Source organism: Quercus robur, chromosome 1 (assembly GCF_932294415.1).
Source record: "Quercus robur chromosome 1, dhQueRobu3.1, whole genome shotgun sequence".
Lineage (NCBI taxonomy): Eukaryota > Viridiplantae > Streptophyta > Magnoliopsida > Fagales > Fagaceae > Quercus > Quercus robur.
Genome location: NC_065534.1, coordinates 963636 through 987801, shown reverse-complemented (window position 1 = coordinate 987801; position 24166 = coordinate 963636). Strand labels below are relative to the sequence as shown.

General features: G+C 36.4%; 1 protein-coding gene across 4 annotated transcripts; it reads right to left on the bottom strand.

Annotated features, from left to right (window-relative positions):
• Positions 1-9340: 9340 nt before the first annotated feature.
• On the bottom strand, positions 9341-23241 carry LOC126714720 (helicase-like transcription factor CHR28). Of its 4 annotated transcripts, none has more exons than XM_050415012.1 (12): positions 22974-23227; positions 20716-20844; positions 20406-20607; positions 19699-20315; positions 18288-18359; positions 18128-18205; positions 17086-18028; positions 13874-14004; positions 12094-12315; positions 10290-10856; positions 9993-10202; positions 9341-9820 (listed from the first exon to the last, which is right to left on the bottom strand). In XM_050415012.1, the coding sequence occupies exons 3-12, from the start codon at positions 20536-20538 to the stop codon at positions 9716-9718; spliced, it is 3078 nt and encodes a 1025-aa protein (XP_050270969.1). In that variant the 5' UTR covers positions 20539-20607; positions 20716-20844; positions 22974-23227; the 3' UTR covers positions 9341-9715. The 4 variants fall into 4 exon arrangements, with proteins under 4 accessions (XP_050270969.1, XP_050270956.1, XP_050270962.1 ...); XM_050414999.1 differs by having other exon boundaries at positions 20400-20607; positions 22974-23219; XM_050415005.1 differs by having other exon boundaries at positions 20400-20607; positions 20716-20781; positions 22974-23219.
• Positions 23242-24166: the final 925 nt, after the last annotated feature.

The following is a 24166-nucleotide window of genomic DNA, read 5'->3' as shown; positions in this document are numbered from 1 at the left end:
CCATGGTATTGGTGTGGATAGCTCCATCAAACGGCAAATCATCCGTAATCGCCTTCGCCCTATCTCCACCAACACGAGTCTCCATCACTATTAAAATAGCTGGATCATGGATGCAAACTAATTCTCTAACATGACTTCTAAACACGGCTTTCCGTGCACCTCTACAATTCCAAGCAATAATATTCATGGGAAAAATTTTAGGCAGGGACACAAATCAACATGAGGTAGCGGCTTTACCTCCACCCTTAATATCCATTCCAGCCGCTTCAAGGCTACCCTCGGCATCACATAAATTTTCGGTATGGCTGACCACACTAGGTGCCGAACCTCCTTCAGCCTCCACAGCTCTGATAGCCACTCCCCCTACAGTAAAATCACACCCATCCACAGAAGGATCAACACACTTATAGCGATTCTTGGATAGATCATCATCCATGCTCTCCGCTTCCCGTTGACTAACCAGCCCCAAATCTGAATCAAACCTACCCAATCTCTGGTGATCTCTATCTCCAATCGCAACAGCACCGTTTCTTCTACCGTGCTTGCCCATAACATCCCCTTCATTGTTGGTTTCGCAATCTTTGAAGATGACTTCCAGCTCAAAGCTTCCAATGGCAGTAGCACAGTAAGGAGATGTGAAAAGGAAAGGTTCAGTGGCGGCTTGGTGATTAGAGGAACTCACCCTATTACCCTTTTCATTAGTCAAAACCTTAGACCGGGCTAGAGCTTTCTTCCCCTTAATAGAAGCATGCGGACTGGGCTTAGAACCCGATTTGGCCAAATTCAACTTTGAATCCATTGCAGACATTCTTGGGCTTAAGCCCGCAAGCCTTAGGCCTTTCAACTCCTTAAAACTGTCTAAGCCCATATTTCTGCCTTCCCCCAAAGCTTCATCTGTCACCTTAGTTGGGACCATTTTCCTTTTTGTCTCTCTCAAGGGCCCAGCGACTTGCTCATCCCATGTAGACCCTACACTAGCCCACTTATCCTTCACAAAATTACTACGAGTGCTCCTACTCCTACTCTGATCATTCTCCTGCCCAGGTGGTCCCCTGTTACTCCTTTGGCTTCTTGCTCCACTCACCTTGCGTGAGACCATAATCCACGGACCATACGTACTATCATGTACATTCTCACCCACATTTTGTTGTCCATTCTCAGGCACGATCTCGCTAGACCCCACACTTCCCTTGTCAACACATGCCTCATGGGAATTGCATGACCTTGTGCATTCCTTTCCCGACTCCATGGCCGCTGTCTCCGTCAACATTGCCTCTTTCCGGATAGAATATGGACAATTTTCTTGCCTATGTCCCATTCGACGACAATCAAAACACAGTGACTGTATACCTTCATAGCTCACAGGTTGCTCATTTTTCCCAATCAAAATAGTTGTTACAAAAGGCTTAGTAACGTCTACTTGAATACACATCCTAGCGAACCTACCTCTAGCCTCTACCGTAGTATGGGAATCCACCCTTAAAACATTTCCGATGGCTTTCCCAATCAAGTAGAGAGTTTCAGCATTGTAGTACTCTATCGGCAACTCATTAAGTCTAATCCATACCACAATCGATGACACATTTGCCAACGCCGGTTCGAAATCCGGTTCCCATGGACGTATGGAAAGGAAGTGGCCACCTATAAACCATGGCCCCCTCTTCAACACAGTCTCAAAATCCTCTTTGAGAGACAGCCGCATAAGGAAGAATCCGTGGCCTAAATCCACATAGTCAAGTCTGCCTGCTGGTTTCCATAAAGACAAAAGCCTACTTTGGAGGAAGCTTAAACCAACTAACCTCCCATACACCTTAACTATCAAGGCCCTTGCCCAAGGATTCCTAATTTTCTGCTTGAGATCATTCGAGAACTTAACAGCAACGAGTCCTTCCCTAAGAGCCTCCACATCATCATCCGACTTTGCGTCATCCTCCATGAGATCTCCAAAATTGAATGCTTGAGTAAAGGCACCAGGAATCTCACCCGCTACCTTATCTTTAAACGAAACTTCTCGACTCCACAGGCCCTGAGGCTGACTTGGAGATGGTGGTCTTGAGTCACTGCTCTCACTAAATCCTGCATGATTCACATTCTTAACCTTCTTGTTACTACGAGCTAGCTCCGCCTATCCTTCCTGCGAAAGGGAAAGAGAGAGAGAGTCATATCTTGGTTTGTTTATTGGCCTTTCCAATTTACACTTTACTTACTGGTTTAACCGCCCAAAAAAAGTAAACTATAAAAGGCAAGAACTTAAGAAATACGTCTCATGAACTAGAGCCTATTAATTTAAAGGATTTTACTAATGTGTGCCCTTAGGGCACACACTAATTTCCATTTTTGGAAAAAAATTTCTCGAGAATTGAAAAAGTAATGACAGCTTTTTCAATTCCCGAGAAAATGTTTCCAAAAAAAAAAAAACCTTAATGTATGCCCTAAGAGCACACACTAACCAGACCCTAATTTAAATTTCACAAAAAAAAAAAAATTTCCTAAGATTTAAATTTACACAACTTATATATATATATAAATAAATATATATATATATATATATATATATATTTTTTTTTTTTTTTTTTTTTAAGCCCTTGACGTCATGATGATTACATAAGAAAATCTTAAAATTTGAAAAGAAAAAAAGAAGACAACCCTAGCTAATTTCATTCATAAGTTCTTGTTCTCTTGAAATTTACTTAATTAAAATTTAAATAGATGAAGAAATCTTAATACAAGTAATTGCATTCATGAACATACTAAAGTAACTAAACCAACTCTATCCATCCACCTAAGGAAAATAAGAACGCCAAGAAATATGTATATATCTGGAACAAATCAAATAATTCCAGAGATGACTAGTGCATCACTGACTTTTTCAAATGGGAAGTTAATAAAGCATCACAATAATCAAAGCCAGAACACTAGATCATATTATCACTTTAAATCACAAAGACTTCACTAAAGGCCACTCCATTGACAAAAAGAGCTATACAAGAATATATTACTTGACAATCTGCCGCAACAACGGCCACCAACAACCATTACCGCAACAACACCGATAGCCACTACTGGCACAAACCCACATCCACCAACACCACTTTATATATATATATATATATAATAAAAAATAAAAATCCACAACAACCCAAAAAATAACTCCACCACCACCCATAATGGCAACGGTCTAGGCGGAGAAAAAAAAAGAAAGAGAGAGAGAATGACCAAAAAAAAAAAAAAAGACAGAGAGGCGCAGAGAAAGTGAAGGAAAAAAAAAGTGAAGCTTCTGGAGAAGGAAGAAGAAAAGAGGAAAAGGGAGTGACAGAGATGAAGGAGTGGCGGAGAAAGAAAAAGAAAAAGAAAGACAGAGAAGCACGCAAGGCATCTCTTTTTTTTAAAAAAGCACACAAGGCATCTCTTTCATTCTGATACAGGTAAAACATTTCATAAGTTCAAGCCCAACATGTACTCTATACATTATCCATTTATGGAAAGCTAACTACATCTACATCAAAGAGTTGGGCCTTAGGGTAATTTTTATATGCTCCGGGAATAATGCCACTTTTCTCACATAATGGGTGTACCTCATGGTGGGACCCACGCATAGCAAGTCAGAATTAATGTCCCATCTATGACAAAGAACGCAGTTTAAGATTGAGCATTGACCAATCACAACTCATCATGTGGCGAGTTGTGGCACAAAATTGTGTCAAAATTGTGTCAAAATTGGTGTCCTTAATATTTATCTTGAGCCTTTGAACAACATTTGGCCTTCCAGCAAGAGAAAGCATGTTAGAGCATTTGCAACAGTATAGCTATATTGCTATATTTTAGCTACACTAATACTAAAATGATGCCCCAGCAGTGGAGCTAAATCTATTTTTTTTAGCTCCACTACTACAGTGCACATCTATAGATAGATGTGCACTGTTCATGAGAGCTAAAAAAAACTATTATTTTATTCCACCAGGTTTATTAAAATAATTCCACTACACCTTTTTTTTTCATTCTTTTTTTTCTCATTCACTCTCATCTCATCTAACTCTGAAGCTCATCTCTCTCGGACCGACGTCGTCCCAGCCGCTCATCTCTCTCAGACCAACACCGTCCCAACTGCCCATCTCTCTCAATTCACTCTCTCAACTCTGATCTCTCAACTCCCACCGAACCTCGACCCACCAGCCGTCCCAGCAGCCTATCTCTCTCAAACCGACGCCGTCCCAGCTGCCCATCTCTCTCAATTCATTCTCTCAACTCCAGTCTCTCAACTCCCACCGAAGCTCAACCCACCAGCCGTCCCAGCCCCCGATCGCTTCAGACCCATGCCGTCCCAGCCACCCATCGCTCTCAAACCGACGCCATCCCAACCGCCCATCTCTCTCAATTCATTCTCTCAACTCCAGTCTCTCAACTCCCACTGAAGCTCGACCCACCAGACGTCCCAGCCGCCGATCGCCTTAGACCCACACTGTCCCAGCCGATCCACTTTAGATAAGTTGTCTCTGTCATTTTGTAATGGATGCTTATGATTTTTGATTTGGGTATAACATCAAAGAATGGGTATATGATCAAAGAATGTGGGATTTTTATTTGGGTATAATATCAAAAAATGTGTTCAATGATTTCTTTTTCTTGTTCTTTCAGTTTATTATTTTAGATGCAATAATTTTTTTGCTATTCTTGCTTAATGAAAAGTTCTGTCATTTGATCTCAGAGCATCCATTCATTTTGATTTAGAGCTTCCATGAATGGACAGAATGTATTTGTATTGGAATGTATTGAGAATTTTCTATTTGCAGGAATTTGTTGTGTGGTTTTCTTGCAATAGAAGTTCTTGTGGTCTCTGTAATTTGTGCAAGGAAGTTTACATTTTTTGTTGTCTTTGTAATTTGTTGTGTTGCACAAAACCATAAACAGAAGCACACAAAAAGGATTTCTTGTGGTCATTTTAATGAGATTAAGCTACATGTCAAATTAAGTATTTATGCATAATCATGTACTATTGTTATAATTCTAAGTGTTTTAAGTTTTGATATAAATGTTAGTTTGGGAATTTTCTGTGTACAAGGAAGTTTATATATTTTTTTTCTAATTTTATGGAGTCACATAAAGACACAGAGTTATGTAGACACCTAACATATTTCACAGGTATCATAAATGGGGATAGAGAAATTGACTCACAATTTTTGGGAACATCTCAAAATACTTCTGCGCCAGTTTCTGATTCTCCACCTCCACCTCCACCTCAAGTTGAAAATGCCTCTTCTTCAAAAGGAAAATAGGGCTCTAACTTTAGTGTAGAGGAAGATAAACTCCTAGTGGCAGCATGACTCAATACTAGTGTTAATGCCATAAACAGTAATGAACAAACACAAAATACCTTTCTTCAAAAAGTTTGGGAATACTTCATGCAATACAATACATCCGATACCACACATACTGTTATCTCCTTGCTAAGTCGTTAGGGAGCAATTAGTGAGAAGACAAATAAGTTTGCCGGATGTATGGCTCAAACTAACGCACATCATCAAAGTGGTATAATCGAAGAAGATAAGGTATAAATTATATTGCAATAGTGTTAACATGTCCATTCACCAATAGTTTGAAGATATTAATCATGTTATATTTCTTTTAATTTTTTTTAGATTACCAATGCAAAGGCTTTGTATTTAGAGAAGCACAAGAAACCTTTTCTTCTTGACCATTGCTAGGTCATGTTAAAGGACCAACCAAAGTTTGTCGATCCTAACAATGCTAAATCGAGATCATTCGTGCCTCCAACTCCGGAGTCAATATCTATTGGCGAAGGGGATTATAGGTCCAGACTTGGTGACACTTCCAATTTTAAGAGACCTATTGGTAGGAATGCCGAAAAGGCCATCCGGAAGAACAAAGCCACCGGAAAAGACGTAAGAAAAAATGTTTATTAAGAGGGAAAAACTTGCGATTGAGAAGGAAAGAAGTGACAAAATTCTTAAGATTGTGAAGGAAAGAATCATGATTGAGAAGAAAAAATTTGAGAAGACAGAAAGGTTAGAGGAGGAGAGAATCATGATGATAGATACAAGCGGCTTGACCGGAGCACAAAAAGTTTTTTATGAACTACTCCAAGAGGAAATCATGGCAAGACGAAGTTCACGTAATTAATGGGTTTGATTGTATTTTGGATGTAGCTTAGGCTTTTATGTATTTTGCAGTGGCTTATGTAGGCCTTTATGTATTTTTGTAGTAACTTATGTATTTTGTAGTGGCTTATGTCACTTGACTTTAATCTTAAACTAAATGTGTTATGACTTGAAGTGCAATCTAACAAAGACATTGAAGTGCAATCTTTTTTTATCTTTTGTTAAGTTCCATTCGGTCTTGTGACAGGCATTGATATAATTCTTTGATCTAATGAAACTATTATTTGATCCACTATGAGTGTGTGAGAGTGCCCTTTTCGTGACACTCAGGCCCAAGGATCCCGAGCCTAAATGAAAATGAGGATTTGGTGGACTGGGCCTTGACTCACCGCAGCTAACGAGCTGTTTAAGAATCAAGTGAAATGCAGAGAATACTCCTGACAATATAAAGAAAATGACAAACAAGGATATCGAAGAGTGCCAAAAATTAACAAGGTAAATTCAGAAGGAAAGAAACAGGATTAGCAAAGCGATAAAAATTAGTGCTGTGGGGATCCTGGGAAATATGAAGCAATGTTCCATTAATACATTATCTGTTTGATTACAAAAAGCTCACTAGGACGTGATATAAGGTTCAATCAAGCTCAAAAATTGCAGTCTTGAATGACTATTTCAGCCTTCAAAACTTGCAAAGTTTGATTCTCGTTGAATCCGAGTATGTGCAATAGTGGCTTTTACAGGATACCGGGAAGCAATATTCATTTTTCCCTTAATATTTTCTCTTCACTCTCGATTTTTCTGATAGTTTTTCTAGAGAATTTCTTCTTTCTTATGTTTCTCACTTTTTCGCTGCCCTCTTCTTCACAACCCATCCCCTCCTTTTATAATGGAGTTTTCTGGGCTTCCCGGGGAACCATTGGTTCCCCTGTTTTGCTCTTTTGCAAACAGAGCATGTCCTGTCCCCATCGTCTCAATAAGTCCCTTTTCCGTTTCTTCTCATTCTTTCCTTCTCTCAATTCTGATTCTTTTGAAAGCTTCCGGTTGGCCATCTTCTTTGGGACGTGCTGAGGTATGCCCTTCTCCGCATCCCCATTTCTGGCGTCTTCCACTTTTCCTTTTCTTTCCTATTTGGGCGGAATCCTGTTCTGCCATTTTTGAAAGTCGTTTGTTATCATTCTTCTTCCCTGTCTTGGTTCCCCGAGGCCTTTTTTGTCTGTGCCATGAGAGGTCGCTCGCGTTTTGCTTTTTATTTCTTGTTTTCTTCTTCTGTCTTCTTTCTATCGATCTGTCCCATTCTTCCTTTTTCTTTGTGCCTGAAGGGATCCGTGCTTATTGATGGTTCCTGAGGATCCTTGCTTCTTATACTTTGCCGTGGTCCTCTTTTTTTTTTTTTTCTGGATGCTTCTTTTTTCTGGGCTTCGGGATCCTCTGGGCCTTTCTTTTATTCCCTCATGGGTTTCCCGTATCTATTTCTTTGGGCTCAGCTTGAATTTTCCTTTTGGGCTGGACTTGTTCTTTTTTGGGCTTATTTCACTATGACCCCTTTTTTTTAGACCTCAACAGAGTGTTACAACCACTATGAGTTATAGCCACTATGAGTGTCTATTATATATCTTGCTGTTACAGTCACTATGAGTGTCTTTGATCCAATTATTTCTATTCATTGAACATTCTTTGATCCAATTATTTCTATTCGAACATTCCTGGTATCATATGCTTGGTTTTGAGATGACAGGTCTTAGAATAAATCTATGAACAATGAGCATTCATACTATTTCCAAGTTTTTTTTTTTTTTTTTTTTTTTAGATGTATGTGTTTGTGTTGTGACTTGTGCATGAATTGGTTATATTCATTTTGTTGTGGCTTATGTCACTTTACTTTAATCTTGCATCTATAGTAATAATTGCTTTCCAATTGTTTTGAAGGTTGCATCTATGAATCACTATTTGTTTCGCAAGTTCCTTCTTGATGACTCAGATGAAGTTGAGATAATCAAAAAACTTGTTATGGAAACATCACAACCTAAATGTCGTCGTTCTATCCGACGTAATCATTTGGTTGGCCATGAGAGGTTTTTTCTTGATTATTTTACTTTCACACCAATATATCTACCCGCTTTATTTTGTAGGAGATTTTGGATGAAGCATTCTATTTTTCTCCGTATTCAATCTAAGGTAGAAGCTCATGACTCTTACTTTATCCAAAAAATAAATAGTGCCAAAAAACTTGGTTTATCTTCATTACAAAAGATAACTGCTGCACTTAGAATGCTTGCGTATGGAATATCGGGTGATTTGATAGATGAATATGTGCAGATTAGAAAAACTACTGCATTAGAAAGTTTGAAAAAAATTTGTTACTGTGGTAATTGGTGTTTTCTCCGAGGAATACTTGAAAAAGCCAAACAATGAAGACATTGCTAGACTGTTAGCTCATGGCGAACGCCGAGATTTTCCAGGTATGTTAGGTTCAATTGATTGAATGCATTGGAAGTGGAAAAATTATTCATCTGCATGAAAATGTCAATATTGTGGTCATATTCGTGAGCCTACTATTATTTTGGAGGCAGTAGCATCATTGGAAGTGATAAAACCCAAACTCAACCCAGACCAGACCCGCTTCGGGTTTTTTTTTTTCTTTTAAAAAAAAAAAACTCATATCAGACCCTATTCCTAATCAAACCGGGTAAAACATGACCCATTAAAGTCGGGCCAGACTAGGTACCCGCAGGTCGGGCAAAAATTGTCATCCTTAGTTATATTATATATTGAGCAATTTGATTCTCAGCTTTCAGCCCTTCAAAAATTTTTGGTAATGTGGAGTCATTCTCATGTAATCCCCATATATTTATTAAACATTTACTATATAACTTACAACTGAGGTGTCTTAACTTTTGAACCAAAAAAAACCTGATTAAAGTAATTCATTTTTAATGTGATACCAATTGTGTTCATAATCACGTGAGTTTGTAATAAAATTGAAAATAAAATATGGCATTTTTCATGATATTAGGTGCATCCACGTGAATCACCGCACCCTCCAAGGAGAGAAATATGACATACAAAGTATTGAAACTGTAACATACTCCACGACGAGACAGTGAGAATACACTAGGGCTAAATCTGAACTTTAACCTGAGGAGTAATTACATTACACTTGGATTAAAAAATGTATAGACATGCAATGCTGTGAGTACCATGAATTCGATGCATACATTACAACGTCAAGAAGATAATGTACTATTAACATTAATAAACAGAAAAAGGTCAACTACAAATTCTAGATCTTTGGCATCCAAATAAAGTAATTAGAATATTTACATATGACTTCGGCTCTCTAAGTTTGCCATTGATGAGAACAAAAAATGCCTTTCATGGGCCTCAAAACTCCTATATAAGTTACCTCGAGATGCACTAACTCAATAGGCCAGTTGAGCAAAAGGGTCAGCAGGCACCGTAAGTGCGACCACATAAAATCTTGCTGTCACATTCACTTAAATTCAAAATTGACCCTCTTGATATATATTTTTTTTTCTAGACAATATCAAGAGAGCAGAGTTACCAAAATCTGAAAGAACAAGTGAACTGGAACATGATGTTTAGACCATAAAAAGATATCTAAGATCTTCCACCGTCAAGCGAGTTGCAGTTCCCCCACCTTGGTCTTCACCAAAAGCAGATGCAACCATTTTTCTCTTCTCTTCCTGCAAAAATGGTCATATACAAACACAACTTAAGAGAATAATCATTTCATCTCCGTGCTGTGCTTGTATTGCTGCAAATGTTTAACCTTCTAACACCTACAAACTTTGCCTCTGACCTCAACACTTGGGGGAAGGAAGAAAACCAGTATAATGCGAAGAAAAAAAAAATTACCTGGAGTGCTAATATCCTGTCTTCCACTGTGTCCTTGATGGTGATTCGTGTTACAGTAACTGGACGAGTCTGCCCGATCCTATGTGCTCGATCAACCGCCTGGTCTTCAGTGGTTGGATTCCACCAAAGATCCAAAAGAATAACATGGCATGCAGCAACCATGTTTAACCCAAGGTTTCCTGCTTTTAAAGACATCAGCATGACAGTTACCTGCAACAAATTTTAGTCATTCAAATACTGGAAACAAACACGTCACTACAAAATAGTTTTCACAGATCCACAGGGTAGGCAGCAAACCTCAGGATCAGCGTTAAAATCTTTAACAGCCCTGTCCCTCGCACTCAGAGTCATTGTGCCATCAAGCCTCCTGTATTGTATACAAGAGTCATTCAATGACGTCTCAACCAAGTCCAACATGCTAGTCCATTGGGAGAAAATAATTGTTTTTATTGGCCCTTCAACTGGTGTCTCTGAATAAACTATTGTGTGCTTTGTAGCACTAAAACCTGAGCAATTCTCTGCATATTCCTTTTCAGAAGACAAAGAACTTCCATTGCATTCCATGGAACTATGGATTTTACAATTTGTCTCCAGAATCTCAAGAACAGCTCTGATTTTAGATGAACTGTACTCATTCTGCAGAATCATTGAATTCTCTGTGAACTGAGAATTCATGGAACTACCATCAACATCCGCAGAAAGACAACTACTCAAAGTAGCTTTGGAAAAAACAACATCAGAACCAAGTTGTTCTTTACATGCATGTGCAGGACACGTATTATCATCTCCCGTCAAATATTCTGATACACACTGATAGCAGAAAACATGGCCACACATGGTAACAACAGGGTCCTCAGGTGGATCCTGTAAAAGATCATATACTAGAGGAATCAGATAAATATGTCATGTGCCAGCACATTATTCTTTTCTGTAGTTAGATATTGTTGATTTTCTAAGAGATAAAATATGAACAACAAAGATGACCAGATTAAGTAGTCCGTGAATAGAAACAGTTGATTAATTTAACATAAAAAAATAGACAAAGCATATAATATAGACATGCACAAAGGTAGATAAACACATAAAGGTACATAAAGATGTCTTCACAGCATCACTATCAATTTTACTCCACATATGCAAGCAAGAGAGAAGAAAATCATAGCCTACAAGGCTTTGGTTAGAAACTATAATCAAGAAAATCAGCAAATTTCATTTCAAAAAAAAACCAACATTAGAGACTTAATACCTATTATAAACTTTTTATAATTATCAGCAATAATCAGTCACCAAGTTATCTAGGGCTCTAATCAAGCCCAGTGATTAAACAAGCCCGGCCCTTACTAACAAAGCATAAATATGTGCTTTTCTAAATTTTACTAAATTGCTAAAATACCCTTTATTGACTAAAAATAGAAAACTAAAATTTCTAAATCTCAGAATCATCAATAATTAATTACATCCTCCTTGTTGCTCCTGCATCAAACCCATAACTTAAGTGCTTCCCATGATAGGATGTGATAAACAATTATCCAACTAGCTCTTACGTAGTTTTGTTGAGGAAAACATCCAAATATAAAAACAAAAGAGTAAGTGAAAAAGTACAACTTTTGGCCCTTAAAGTTTAGGGTTGTTTTCATATTGGTCCTTCAAATTTCAAAATTTTCATCCTTCATGTTTGATTCATTTTCATGTTGGCCTTTTAAGTTTCCAAATTTTCATTTTGGCCTTGATGATTCATCCAGTTCTCTGCTTTGGCCCTTTATGTTTCAAAATTTTCATTTCCATGAAATGCTAAAATGAAGGGTCAAAATAAATGTCAAAAGCCAAACAGAACACCAAGTCAAAAGGGCCAAAATGAAAATTACCCCAAACTTTAAGGGCAAAAAGTGTATTTTAGTCAATACAAATTTAGAGCACCCTCATATATCTAATTATTTATATGCTCTTGGAAGTAAACTTGTACAAACCATATCAATAATGACAACATTTAGACTGTGTTTCCAGTGCAAAGAGTTACATCAACAAGCTCTTACAAGCTGCATTCCAAAATTGCAGGAAACTGGGGAAAAAAAACAAAGTATCTCATTTTAAGAAAACTCACATTGCATACACGACAGATGGCGAAGGAAGTTTCCAAGCAATTCAATAAATTAATCAGCATATCCCTAGGTAGTCTCTTAGCCATTTCAACAGAAACTTTTCCAACAGAGTCAGAATTATAATCTTTGACAAGGAATGGGTGGTCACAAGCCTGACGGAGGCGCAACAGCATCAATAGAATATTTGCATAATTCTGATTCACTGTCCCAGCTGCAGCATATGCCTGCAAATACAAACTCATAATTCCAAGGTACATGCAAATTTGACATACAGTATCACAGAAACCATAATTTAGTCTTTACACAATCAGATGCAACCATTAGGCCTTGAACCCACAAGTATCGATTGTTTCAATTTAGTTCTTGAAGTTTTAAAAACACCACAATGTCAATGTCACCCTTACAACCAAAAATGTCTGCAATTGCTGTACAAAGTATGGGTAACACATTCAGGGGCTAAATTAAAACAATGAACAGCTCAAGACAAAATTGGGATCTAACATATTGTTCAGGAAACAAAATCATATTGTGACCAACTTTGATTTGGGGGGACGGGTTTGCACCAAATTGTTGTGTAATAACCCTATACTTAAAATAGAATCATCATAAAATTTGATGGTATTACAATCACATTTTATAAAATGGCACCTCCATCCCTCATAAGAGTTAGGTAGAGGGTGTTGTAATGAGTTCAAGACCCACAGGGTACATTTATAACTTATAATAAGAAAATGTGGCATATATTTTTTCTATATGTCCTTATAATGTTAAGGTTGCATGTTATGCCATACATTAGTCTCACAAAACTAGAACATATGGAGCATGTGAATTTAATAATTAAAAAATAGTAAAACACAAAAAAAAATATTTGAAGTCCCTAACATGCATGTTGTGTCTTCATATGTTTTGATTTTGTAAAACTAGGGTGTGACCAATGTTCCATGCTAGCATTATTAAGACAGGTACAAAAAATTACTGGTACTTTAGCAATTGCTGCTCAAAGTGAGGGTAACACATTTTTTTGATTAAGTAAAAATTTTATGAAAAAAGAAAGAAAGACACAAAAATGGATGTGTACTAGCCCTTTAAAAGAATACAACTCAAATTCTCAAAAGGAAAGAATGTCAATAAAATCAACAAAAGACATGGAGGGGGTGCCACCAAGAGAATGCATCCAATCAAACAATATCTGCAAAATATGCTCTTTATATTATCTAGGCACGACGTTTGATTCCATCAAAGACCCCTTTCATACAACATATTCCAATTTAAATACAAGGGCATGGCTTGCCACATTCAAGGACTAAAACAATCAACAGTTCAAGAAAAATCTAATGTGTAGTTCAAGAACCAAAAAGTTATTTTTACCAACTTTCATTTGGGGGGAAGGGTTTACACCAAATTGATGTGAACTACTCTTTACTTAAAATAGAATCATCATAACATTTGACGGTATTGCAATCGCATTTTATATATCTTACAATGACCGCTATTATTTCCTAAGTTTCCACAGGCACGACATATCATAATGAAAGAAAGCATGGTACTATTGCAATGTTGCAAACTTAAAGTTCCAAGATTAAAATAAAAACCTATTGCATAATACAAGATGATTCTAATTTGCTTCCGCATGCCACCATAGCACCATTTACTAGGCTTATTAGCTTATTAGATATAGCATACTTGGTAGGTGCTAGTATTTAAAAGTAAATTTAAAACAAGTCCAACACAACCATAATCAACTCTCTGAAGTGGGCATAAGTAAAATGGAAGGAGTAGAACCTTGAATCGAGATCGTGAATCCGCTTCTAGATTGGTATAGAAGGCCCGCTCCTCAGTTGAGAAGTCCACCTTAGACATGCGTATTGTTTTTGGTGGTAACTTAATTATAGGCTCCCCATCAAGCAATGTTCCTAGACAATAAAAACTAATGACAATCAGCAACAACCAACAAAAGTTGTTCAAAGTTCAAAATCATACGAGATATCAGCAACAAAGAATGTCGAGTATCTGTAAACGTAAAACAAAATCCAATAAACATATTCCTAGATGAAGATTCTTTTTTCAAAGATAAACAGCAATAGTTGGCTAGTGATTGGATGAAAACGGGGCATTGCCAGCTCTCCTAATCCCCTTCCATCATTGATTAAACAAAAGACCTCCCCCCTTATTAAAGGAGTACAGGTAATACTTCAAAAGTAACTGTTTGAATGAAGATAATAGAGGGCAAATATAATAAATTTATTAAAATGAAGCAACAACAACAAAAGGATGCACTATATTTACAGGAGTAGCTGCACTTGAAATACAAATTAGCTGGATTGTGTTAACATTCATCATTATTCTATTAAGTGGACTTCAAAAATGGAACAAAGAGGCTAAATCAATCACCATAGAATCATTTGATGCTCGTATTAACATGGCGGGGGGGGGGGGGGCGGGGGGTGTGTGTCATAGATACTTCGATAATTAAATACCCAACTTAGGTATGCATGAACTCCATGATACAGGAGTACTCTAATGAAATGCATCAATTGCATATTTCAGTATCATCATTCTTCTCACAACAGGTGGTGACAAAAAAAAGGCTGTATCCATTGTACAAGGCTTCCACTTTTGAGGGGTCTAGGAGGTCACGGTAGGCAGCCTTATCACCCTTTTCTTTTGAGGAGGGTCTGATTCCCAAACTCGAACCCACAAACAATTGCTTGGTGGAAGGTGCTTGACATTGCACTAAGGCCCGAAAGGGGCACAGTCCTCACCTTACAATATCAACCTTTAAAGAAAACCATCCAGTCCAGCATTATTCTTCTTCTTATTAGAGGAGGTTGCTTACACAATGCACTCACTTTCCTCACAAGTCCCTGCCTATTCTCTTATTCACCCTCTCAAAATCTCTAAAGAATACGGCAGTAGAGGGAATGGTTGATATGTTGGCACTTTCCAAATAATTAATTATGAGAAGAAGTAACAAGGACATATAAATACTTAAAAGAAGGCAGGCAACCTCAGGTAAAGAGTTTTCAAGTACATAATTGACGACTCCTAAATAATCATTTTATTTGGTTTTCCTCTAGTCAATTTAAACTCTTGTTTTCTTTTTTGATAGGTAATTTAAATTCTTGTTTTCTAATTTTCATATACAAGAAGAAACAAAAAAAATTGCAAATGACTAAAGCAATCTACTCAAAAACCACACAACAACATATGCACGAATGCGCATGCAGAAAGATAACTATGTGAAAAATGAATATTTTAATGGTAAATCCTTCTATCAACTTCCTCCATTAACTTTTATCCAATGTGTCCTAACAGGATGCCGAGGTGTTAGATTTTTTTAATTAAATAATCTGACATGGACCTGTTCATTAGAAAAAAGGGAAGTGTGGCACCAAACAATTGGCCATTAGTTATTTTCTCATGGTTTCTCACCAGCCAAACACAAAAATAAAGAAATTTTAAAAAGAGAAGGTACGATGCTTATAATTTTCATCTGTGTGTACTTTTACAGATGAAAATCTTATTTGATTGAAGATTTACTTTTGGATTTCTATAAACCGTTCAATACAGATATTCCAGAGTGGTAAATGGTCAGATCTAGCGAAAGTACCAACTCATAAGCAGGATATCTGTGGATTAAATGAGAAATTAATGAATTTGTTTGAAAATACTAATATCTCATCACCCAATACCCGCATTGACTGCATTAACCTGGAAGTGAAAAAGAAAGCACAATGCCAGAGAAACTTTCTGTTTTGTATTTGTTTTAACTTTTAAACAAATTTAATATCAAAGCACCACCCAAAAAGGGTTATAAGTTTAATAAAACCTCTGAAATTGAAAATTGTCACAGACAATGTAACCTCTGAAATTGAAACAACAACAACAATAAAATCTCATTCTCTACCACGGCAACATTTTAAAGTTTTGGGGACAAAAAACGAACATTCTAAAGTTTAGGGACAAGAAACAAATTCGTCCAAAGTTTGGGGGCGAAAACAATGTTTTAAGCCTTCAGAAAAATACTCAATCATTATAATCCCTTCCAGGTGGACAGTTACACATTTCAAGGGATTAAAAGAGAGAAGAGAAGTAGGGAGGGTTGGAGTTAGGCAAGGGATAAACCCTCCATTTAGTAGGGGAAAATAGAGGGCAAAAGCCTCCAGTGGCCACCAAACTCAATCTGCCCAAAAGTGGGTGGATTGGAGGCAGAGTTGCTCCCCAAAAAAAATGTATGAAATATCAATTTTGTCTAGACTTTAATCCATTTAAACTGGGGATAATGGTAAAATCATACCTTTATCTTTTCCTTCCTTTCTTTTCCTTCCCTCCTACCAAACATGGGGGAAATAGACTCCCCTTACTTCTCCCTCCTTCCCTACCCGTGTGTGTCACTGTGTATGTGTGCATGCATGTGCTTTATAATATTGTGCCTTTCATGAAAAAAAATTTAGGGCCATCATATTCAGTTTCCCGATCAGTCAAAGAAAATTAGAATCATCTCTTAAGTGTATTTATTACGTGACCCACCATCACATAATAATGGCTCTAAACATCGTATCCTCTTACAAAATCCTCATATCCTTCTCCACTATTGTATACTTTGTAGCTGCTTGCTTTAACACATTTGTCAGCTTCTTCATTGGGATTTTTGGGGAGGTTTGAAAGGAGTCTATTTTCTGCCTAATGTACCATTGAATGAAGGCAAGTTTTCTAACCCTGGCTTGAGTCCATATTAATTTCTCTAATTCTGCGAGGAAACTGCTTTCTAATGAAGATAACCTCATCTAAGATGAATTAAGACACGCATGGGTAGTGAATTAAAGCAAGCAAGAGAGAGAACCGTCCATACATCAGCACGGATCACATTGTGGCACTTCCACAGCTGTGAATTAAAAATTAAAACATACAGAAACAAAACATTTAAATCCGCCGCCACCCCCCCCCCCCCAAAAAAAAAAAAACACTCAAAAAATAAAAGAGAAAGCATTCACCTTTTGTACGGCGCAGCATTATAGCCCTCAAAACTGCTTGAAGCTTCTTGTAGCCATGTAATGCATTTTTGGATATCGGCACCTTTATTGTATTATAAAATGATTTGTATACAGCATATGGATCATACTTTAGGAACCTGAAGTAACTGTATAAGTCATCAATTGCATTTTGAATAGGTGTTCCAGATAAGCACCATCTTCTTTTGGCTCGAAGGCTGCAGCATGCTCTAGCCACTTGAGTTCGGTGATTTTTTATTGTCTGAGCTTCATCTAGTATCACCCTAAACCAACCTACTCTTGCTAGTGCACCACTACCATAATCAATTGAAGAACTATCAATTCCTTTTCTACCCTTTTTTCCCCTCTTACTAACATTAGATGTCTTTTTCCTCTTTTTACTGATAGAAAATTCAGAAGATAACCCATATATTTCCCCATTTTTTTCATCGGCATCTTCCTCATCAACTAAAGGCTGTTTTGGAACTTCATTAGTTACAATAGCATATGTAGTGAGAACCACATCATATTTTGCCAGTTCAACGGGATCCTTCGTCCTATTACCTCCATGATAAATTAGGACAGAAAGCTTAGCTTCATCTGCAACTTTTTCATCCAGCTCCCTGGCCCACTGTCGAAGAACACTCGCTGGGCACACAACTAATGTACCAGCTGCTGGCCTCTGCCTCCTAAATTCCCGTGTAGAACTACTCACTTTTAGATCATCAAATTCTTCAGACTTCTTGACTTTATCCACGCCATTATCATCATCATCGTCCAGATTCACTGCTTCCTTGGCTTTGTCCACACCACCACTGCCATTATCATCATCTTCATCCAGATTCAGTGCCTCAGTTTTGTGACATAGATCATCTGATTTTGATTTTGACTGCAAAGACCTTTGCATTTGTATAAGGGCAATCATTGAAACAGTCTTACCAAGGCCCTGTAAAATACAAGTACAATGAGTCCAAGTAGAAAATTCAAAAAGAATCTCCCAGTGTAGTGTCATGCAGAAGCCAGGCCAACTAGACTTTTATCTAACCTGATCATCAGCTAATATTCCACCTAAACAATGGAAAATTCTAGTTTCCTTTTGAAGCATCCAATGCAATGCAATTTTCTGTAAAATACAATGATTTAAGATTAAAACAATACAGATTACACCTAAAATAGAACCAATGATAAAATATAGAAAGAAAAACCTGATGTCTTAGAAGAGAAACAGACAAAAGACCATCAGGTAAATTAGCTTCAACTTTAGGCTGATTCAGATCCTGCAAGAACCAAGGTCCATGAAATTTAAACTTTTGAACACATATTGATTCATTTTCCACAAACAGAAACATAAGCAAGACCAATCCTATGGACCTATTCTGTTCTTTTATGCTTCAACCCCATACATGCTGCACTAGCAATCAGTATAAACAACAATTCCCTTAAGGTGCACAATAGAAACTCAAATGTGTCTTAAGCACAAGGTGTGTAATCTCTGATCTGTCTGTTCCCTTAGCCACTAGGATATGGAGTTGCAGTAAATTTTATAGTGTTCCAATTTATTTTGAAATACAAAAAGGCCCTTGGGAAAAATTGTGTAGAACCATCATTAGTATCAAAGCATTGATTTAGCTGGTAAAATTATTTAAGAATCTCAAATTGCAGCTTAAAAGTAGAAAATCAGTACTGTTTCTTTACCAACAGTCATTGAGCACGTGATCAATTTGAGCTACTACTTTCTAGAAGCACTATTGGTATAATTTAAGTTCAAGTCTGCAAAACGAAGTATACTATCCAGCACATCCAGTCTGTTATAAATCATTTCAATCACAGTGAACTTTTCTTTCATAAGTTACTCCAAGAGGGATAGTATGTCATTAATGTTTCTTGGACCTTAATGAAAGTTAAGCTTGTCACTTTTGTCTCCTAATGAATTAAGCTCATCACCCTTACAGTTTGTTAGTTAAAAACATAAATATGGACCATTCTTACCCATGAACTCTAGTTCAAATGGTATCTCCTCACCTTGTAAGAACAAGTAGGCGGGTGAGGTCATGAGCTCATGACCTACTGGATAAGTGTGTAATTACCCAAGAAAATATTTTAAAAATAAATAAAAAGGAACCATTATTGTTATCAAATTAAAGAACACCCCTCCTTGCATTAACATCTCAGGTCGGAAACTGTTTGCAATAGTTTCTACCAGAGCCAGTATAGCAGTCCCGTTTTTTTAGACCCAGTCCATTTTTTCTCTTTCTGATAAGTTGTAAATTCATTGAGACAAGACAAAAAACATTTAAATATTTAAGAGGATCACCAAATGTTATAAAAATTTTGCAAGATCAATAAAATAGAAAAACAAAGAGCACTGGCTACTGCCTGAAAAATTGTCCCAGACATAAAACAATCTTAAGAACGTGCATGTGTATATATAAGTATAGGATCAATGATAAGAACATTAACTTAAGGGAGGGAGCTCAAGAATCTTCAATGTCCCTTTTAACAAGCCAAGTTAGACTCATACAATTTCAAACTCCTTAAATACAATTAAATTAAAATCAGGAAAAGTATTAATCAAACTTAAAACTGAATAATACGGTAGTAAATAGTTGCAGATACCTCCAATGCTGCTTGATAAACCAGTCTCTCATCATTTCCAGCATTCCTGTCTTCACCTACCATGGAACGGTATAAGGGATCGCTTGTACTAGCAAACTGGTTGGAGGAAATAGCTTTTCCATGCATGAGAGATGGAGGTAGAATCCTACTCCCACTGTTTTCATACATCATAACTTCATCATTCTTGCCCCAGCTAAACTGGTCTCGAAGATGGCCCTTGCTGTTGGATACACTAGGCCCTGCTGAATGGTAAGAATTCCCATAAGCGTCACGAACTTGACTGCTGCCCACATTCTCTACTAAATTGTTTAATCTAGTACTGGGTGCAGATGGCTGGAGAGATGGTGGAAGGGTCCTCTTCAGAGCCTGTTGAGATGAAATTTTCTCATACTCAGCACCAGAAAGGTTAGCAATTCGGGAATTAACGGTCCAAGAATCACTCTCATTCCCATTAACTGTAGCATACTCAGAACCATCCACTTCAGCAATATGCTGATTTGGGGCCCTATTATTGTCACTAGAACCAGGTACTAAATAAGTATCAATATTTGAAGAGCTTCCATTTGAAGCATATGCTCTTTTAGGAGAAGCAACCTTTTGAGACTGTACACTGTAACCTGCAAATTTAAAAAATGACTGATTGATATATAGAATTAAGTAAGAAACCCAAAAATTTTCAGAATTTACAGGATTGGTCTGACTTGTACTGCTTGAATTTGGACCACGTGTAGAAGCCCATTGAGGAAGAATCCTTGGATTGGCAGATCCCCTACCGTCTGTTTCCCAACTTTCCAAATCATCATCAGATGAACTGATATCTATATAATCCATCACAGGCATGGACTTTTAATGGTGACTTTCCTTTTCCTCAACCAATTTTGAAAGAAAATTATTAAAAGATTTGCCAATCTGCAATTCAGAAGCATACTCAACATCTCATGATACTGCAAGATAAATAACTAGTCTAACTAGAGCAATATCTTTTACCAATTTATTAGAAAGTATCTTTTAACTCACCAGTTCTGCAGTGTCTTGAAATTCAACAGGAAACCCAACCACCTAAAAGAAAGAAACGTCTCCATGCTGAACAAATGAAATCACAAAGATGATCCACATGATCAGGCATCCGAATGAATCACACCCCCACTTCCATAAAAATAAAAATAAAAAAATGGATTAATGAGCAAGCCAGTTCTAGAACAAATAAATATACCCAGAAACAAACAAAAAGAATCTAATAAAAAATAAACTACAAATATTAATGCATGGTTCGGATTTCATTCTGAAAGTCCATTACACTCTATCCAAATGGTAAGGTTTCATAGCACAAAAGAAAGGGTGCAACATTAACCTTGTTAAATAATGCCTAATCACAAAAAGTGGTTATAAATTCCGTGTATTCATATACCAATGAATACTGCATATGCAAAAAGAACCACTGTTCGTAAAATTGCACTTAAAGTATGAAACTCAAAGCTCCACAGCTGAAGCGTTTTAGACAGATAATACAAAGTGCATTTTCAAAAGTGCACTTTTGCCCTTTTTATTTTGTGTTTAGAGAGATATATAACTTACTAAAATATATAGTTAGATCTTAATACAATTAATATGTACCCCTGATTGGTTATGTAAAAACCAATGCTATGGTGTGATACAGTACACATAAGCCAATTTCTCATTACTTATCAATGATTCAACATAATAAGTTCTAAAAGAAGAGCCCCCCCCAAAAAAATATATATATCTACAGGACCACACAGCACCATTCCCAACTCATCTACTATGTTTAAATTTTATATGATTAGTTAATCACTTGATTGTCATATTATTCCTTAATACTTTTCTTTCAAATTAACTACAGAGAATTTTTTAAGAAATTGAACTAGCCTATGTAGGATTTAAATCAACAAACTTTATGCAATTGTATAAGACTAACCATTTGAGTTAATAGGCCAAATATAGTAATCTTTTTATTTCTTAAACTTACTTATATTACATATTATAGATCCTTTTATTAGAAATTATTATACAGTATTTTTCAAAAATGTCTTTTGCTTCAATCAAGCACACGGTTGCAATTTGGTAAATTGGTGTTGTTTGTGCCAAGGTAATGGGGGAACAATGGAACATCTTTTAATCCATTGTGATGTTGCTTATGCTTAATGGGTAGATGTTTTTTAGATGTTTGGGATACAGTGGGTCTTGACAGGGAATGTTGCTTCTTTGCTATTCAGCCGGAGAAATTGGTTCTGCAAATAGGGTTCAGATATTAGGAACATGGTGCCAGCTTGTTTGATGCGGTTTGTTTGGAAGAAGTGGATTCATACTTTTGAAGATAGGGACAGCATCTTGGATCAATCAAAAGATTTGTTTGTTCGTACTCTGATTGATCTCTGATTTGGGTTTTCACACATTGTTCATCTATTTTAGAGTTTCAAGTTTCTCTTAGATTTTTATTTTGAGTTATCTGTACTTTTTGTCACTTTATGTTCTTTATCATGAACATAAAGTTTTTTTCGATCACTAATAATACTACTTTACTCATCAAACACATGCTTGCAATTTACGCCTAGGCTCTATAGGCCTTTGCAAAGTGCACCTCACACTTTCACCAACGCTCGTCAATACATTACTGTGCATGAAACCTAAAATATGATTCAAACTACAAGTTAGACAATACACTACTATGCATAGATTAAGAAAGGATTCAACTGGTCATTGCCATTTAACGGACTAAACTGCTAACAATTGGAGACCCATTCTCGTAAACCCAACCATAGTCTAATTGAAAAACTCGAATCCCCTGAGTTTCCTAGACATCATAATCCACATCATGATGGGTAATTTTAATAAAATTGAGTAATCAAGCACACACATCCAAACACAAAAATCACCACAAACTTGCAAGCGAGCTCTTATACATTCAAGAAAGTGGCACCATCTTAGTCAACGAAAAATTGGAAAATACAAATCAAATTTAACCTCCCCTAAAAAAAGGCAGCAAATTTCGTAGACAAAGCGACCAAGGGCTAAAGAAAGAGTGCTAAGGACCATCATTCTAGCTCTACACAAGATTACAGCGAAACCCAGAAGAAAAAAACGAAAACCCACAAGAAAAAATTCAAAAAATTTAAAACTTTGAGACGGACATTTAGGTATTACTAAGTGATAAAGAGTGTAATTGTATAAAAAGGCAGAGAAAAAAAGAGAAACATGAAGTGATTAAGTAGTAATTGAAAATTGAAGGAAGTGAAAGAGGAGAGTCAAAACCCTACCTGTAAATTGAAATAGCCGATCCTCATTTGGCCTTGTCAACTGCTCATAGGGTTTGCAGAGTCAGCGAATCAGAGACGCGGAGTCACTCAACGGTAGCGTTCGAAACAAGGAAAGGAAGAAGAAGTAAGGAAGGAGGAGGAGAGATCTCCTATAATTCAATTCTGAGGTTACCAAAAAATAATTAAATCAAAGTTTAAAGGGTCTATTCATAAATAAATACCATAATAATAATATTCGAATATTTAATTTATTTAAAACGATGACTTTTTTTCTTTTTCTTTTTTTGTTTTTGCCAATCGACAACAAGTTACAACTTACATTAGAATTTCAAGACTTTTAAGGTTAGTAGTTTGGTCTGCAGTTAAATGGTACCACACTGCCACTGCATGATTCCCATTCTCTCGTGGATATTGGGCCTGAGAAAACGACGCAATTTAATTTTAGACCCAGATAATCATAATTGAGTCCAACCCAAGTAACTCTTGTTTTGCTTGAGTTTCCTTGTTCAAGCTACAACTCATTGGACGTAATGTACAATGCCTAGCATATTTTTCATAGAGTTTTGCCCAATGGCTACAGTTAACTCTGATACAAAAACTAGCTGTAACATCATGTCTATTCTTGAAATACACTTACAAATAAGCATATAGTTAAATGAGTATTCAAATTTTATTTAATGTTTGTATATTTTAAAATATAAAATAACCACTAATAAAATAAATATAGGTTTATTTGAAACAAATGAAAGAAAAAAAAATTATTTAAATTGTTATCCATGAAATTCTCAATTTTAGTTTGTTCAATCGTTGTTTGTATTATAATAATAATATAAGAAAAATTAATCAATGATGGTGATTTTTTTAAAGATTTATTAATTTTGATTCTATAATTTTCTCACCTTTTTTTTTTAATACAAGATAGAATTTTTACTCTAACCTAATCTAAGTGTATATATGTGTGAAACTCCCTCCTAGAGACTTGAACCCTGACCCTTACCCCCCACTCCCTTAGTGACCATCGCAATAAGGGTGTGCGATGGTATAATTAATAAAATTAAACACACAGAATAATTAAGAAAATTAAATTATAAATAGTTGCACCATCATTCTCTTATCTTGGATTATGTATTTTGATAGCTCGCCTGTGGACTTATATTTGCTTTTATTTTATGATTTTATGATTCTATGAGTTT

What these genes read in the sequence shown, in the direction of transcription:
- LOC126714720 (XM_050414999.1), bottom strand. Translation starts at nt 20,538, where the DNA reads ATGCCTGTGATGGATTATATAGATATCAGTTCATCTGATGATGATTTG. An exon ending in TTTATCAAGCAGCATTGGAG is followed by an intron (nt 18,360 to 19,698) that starts GTATCTGCAACT and finishes TGGTTCTTGCAG; the next exon opens with GATCTGAATCAGCCTAAAGT. An exon ending in GAATATTAGCTGATGATCAG is followed by an intron (nt 18,029 to 18,127) that starts GTTAGATAAAAG and finishes TGTATTTTACAG; the next exon opens with GGCCTTGGTAAGACTGTTTC.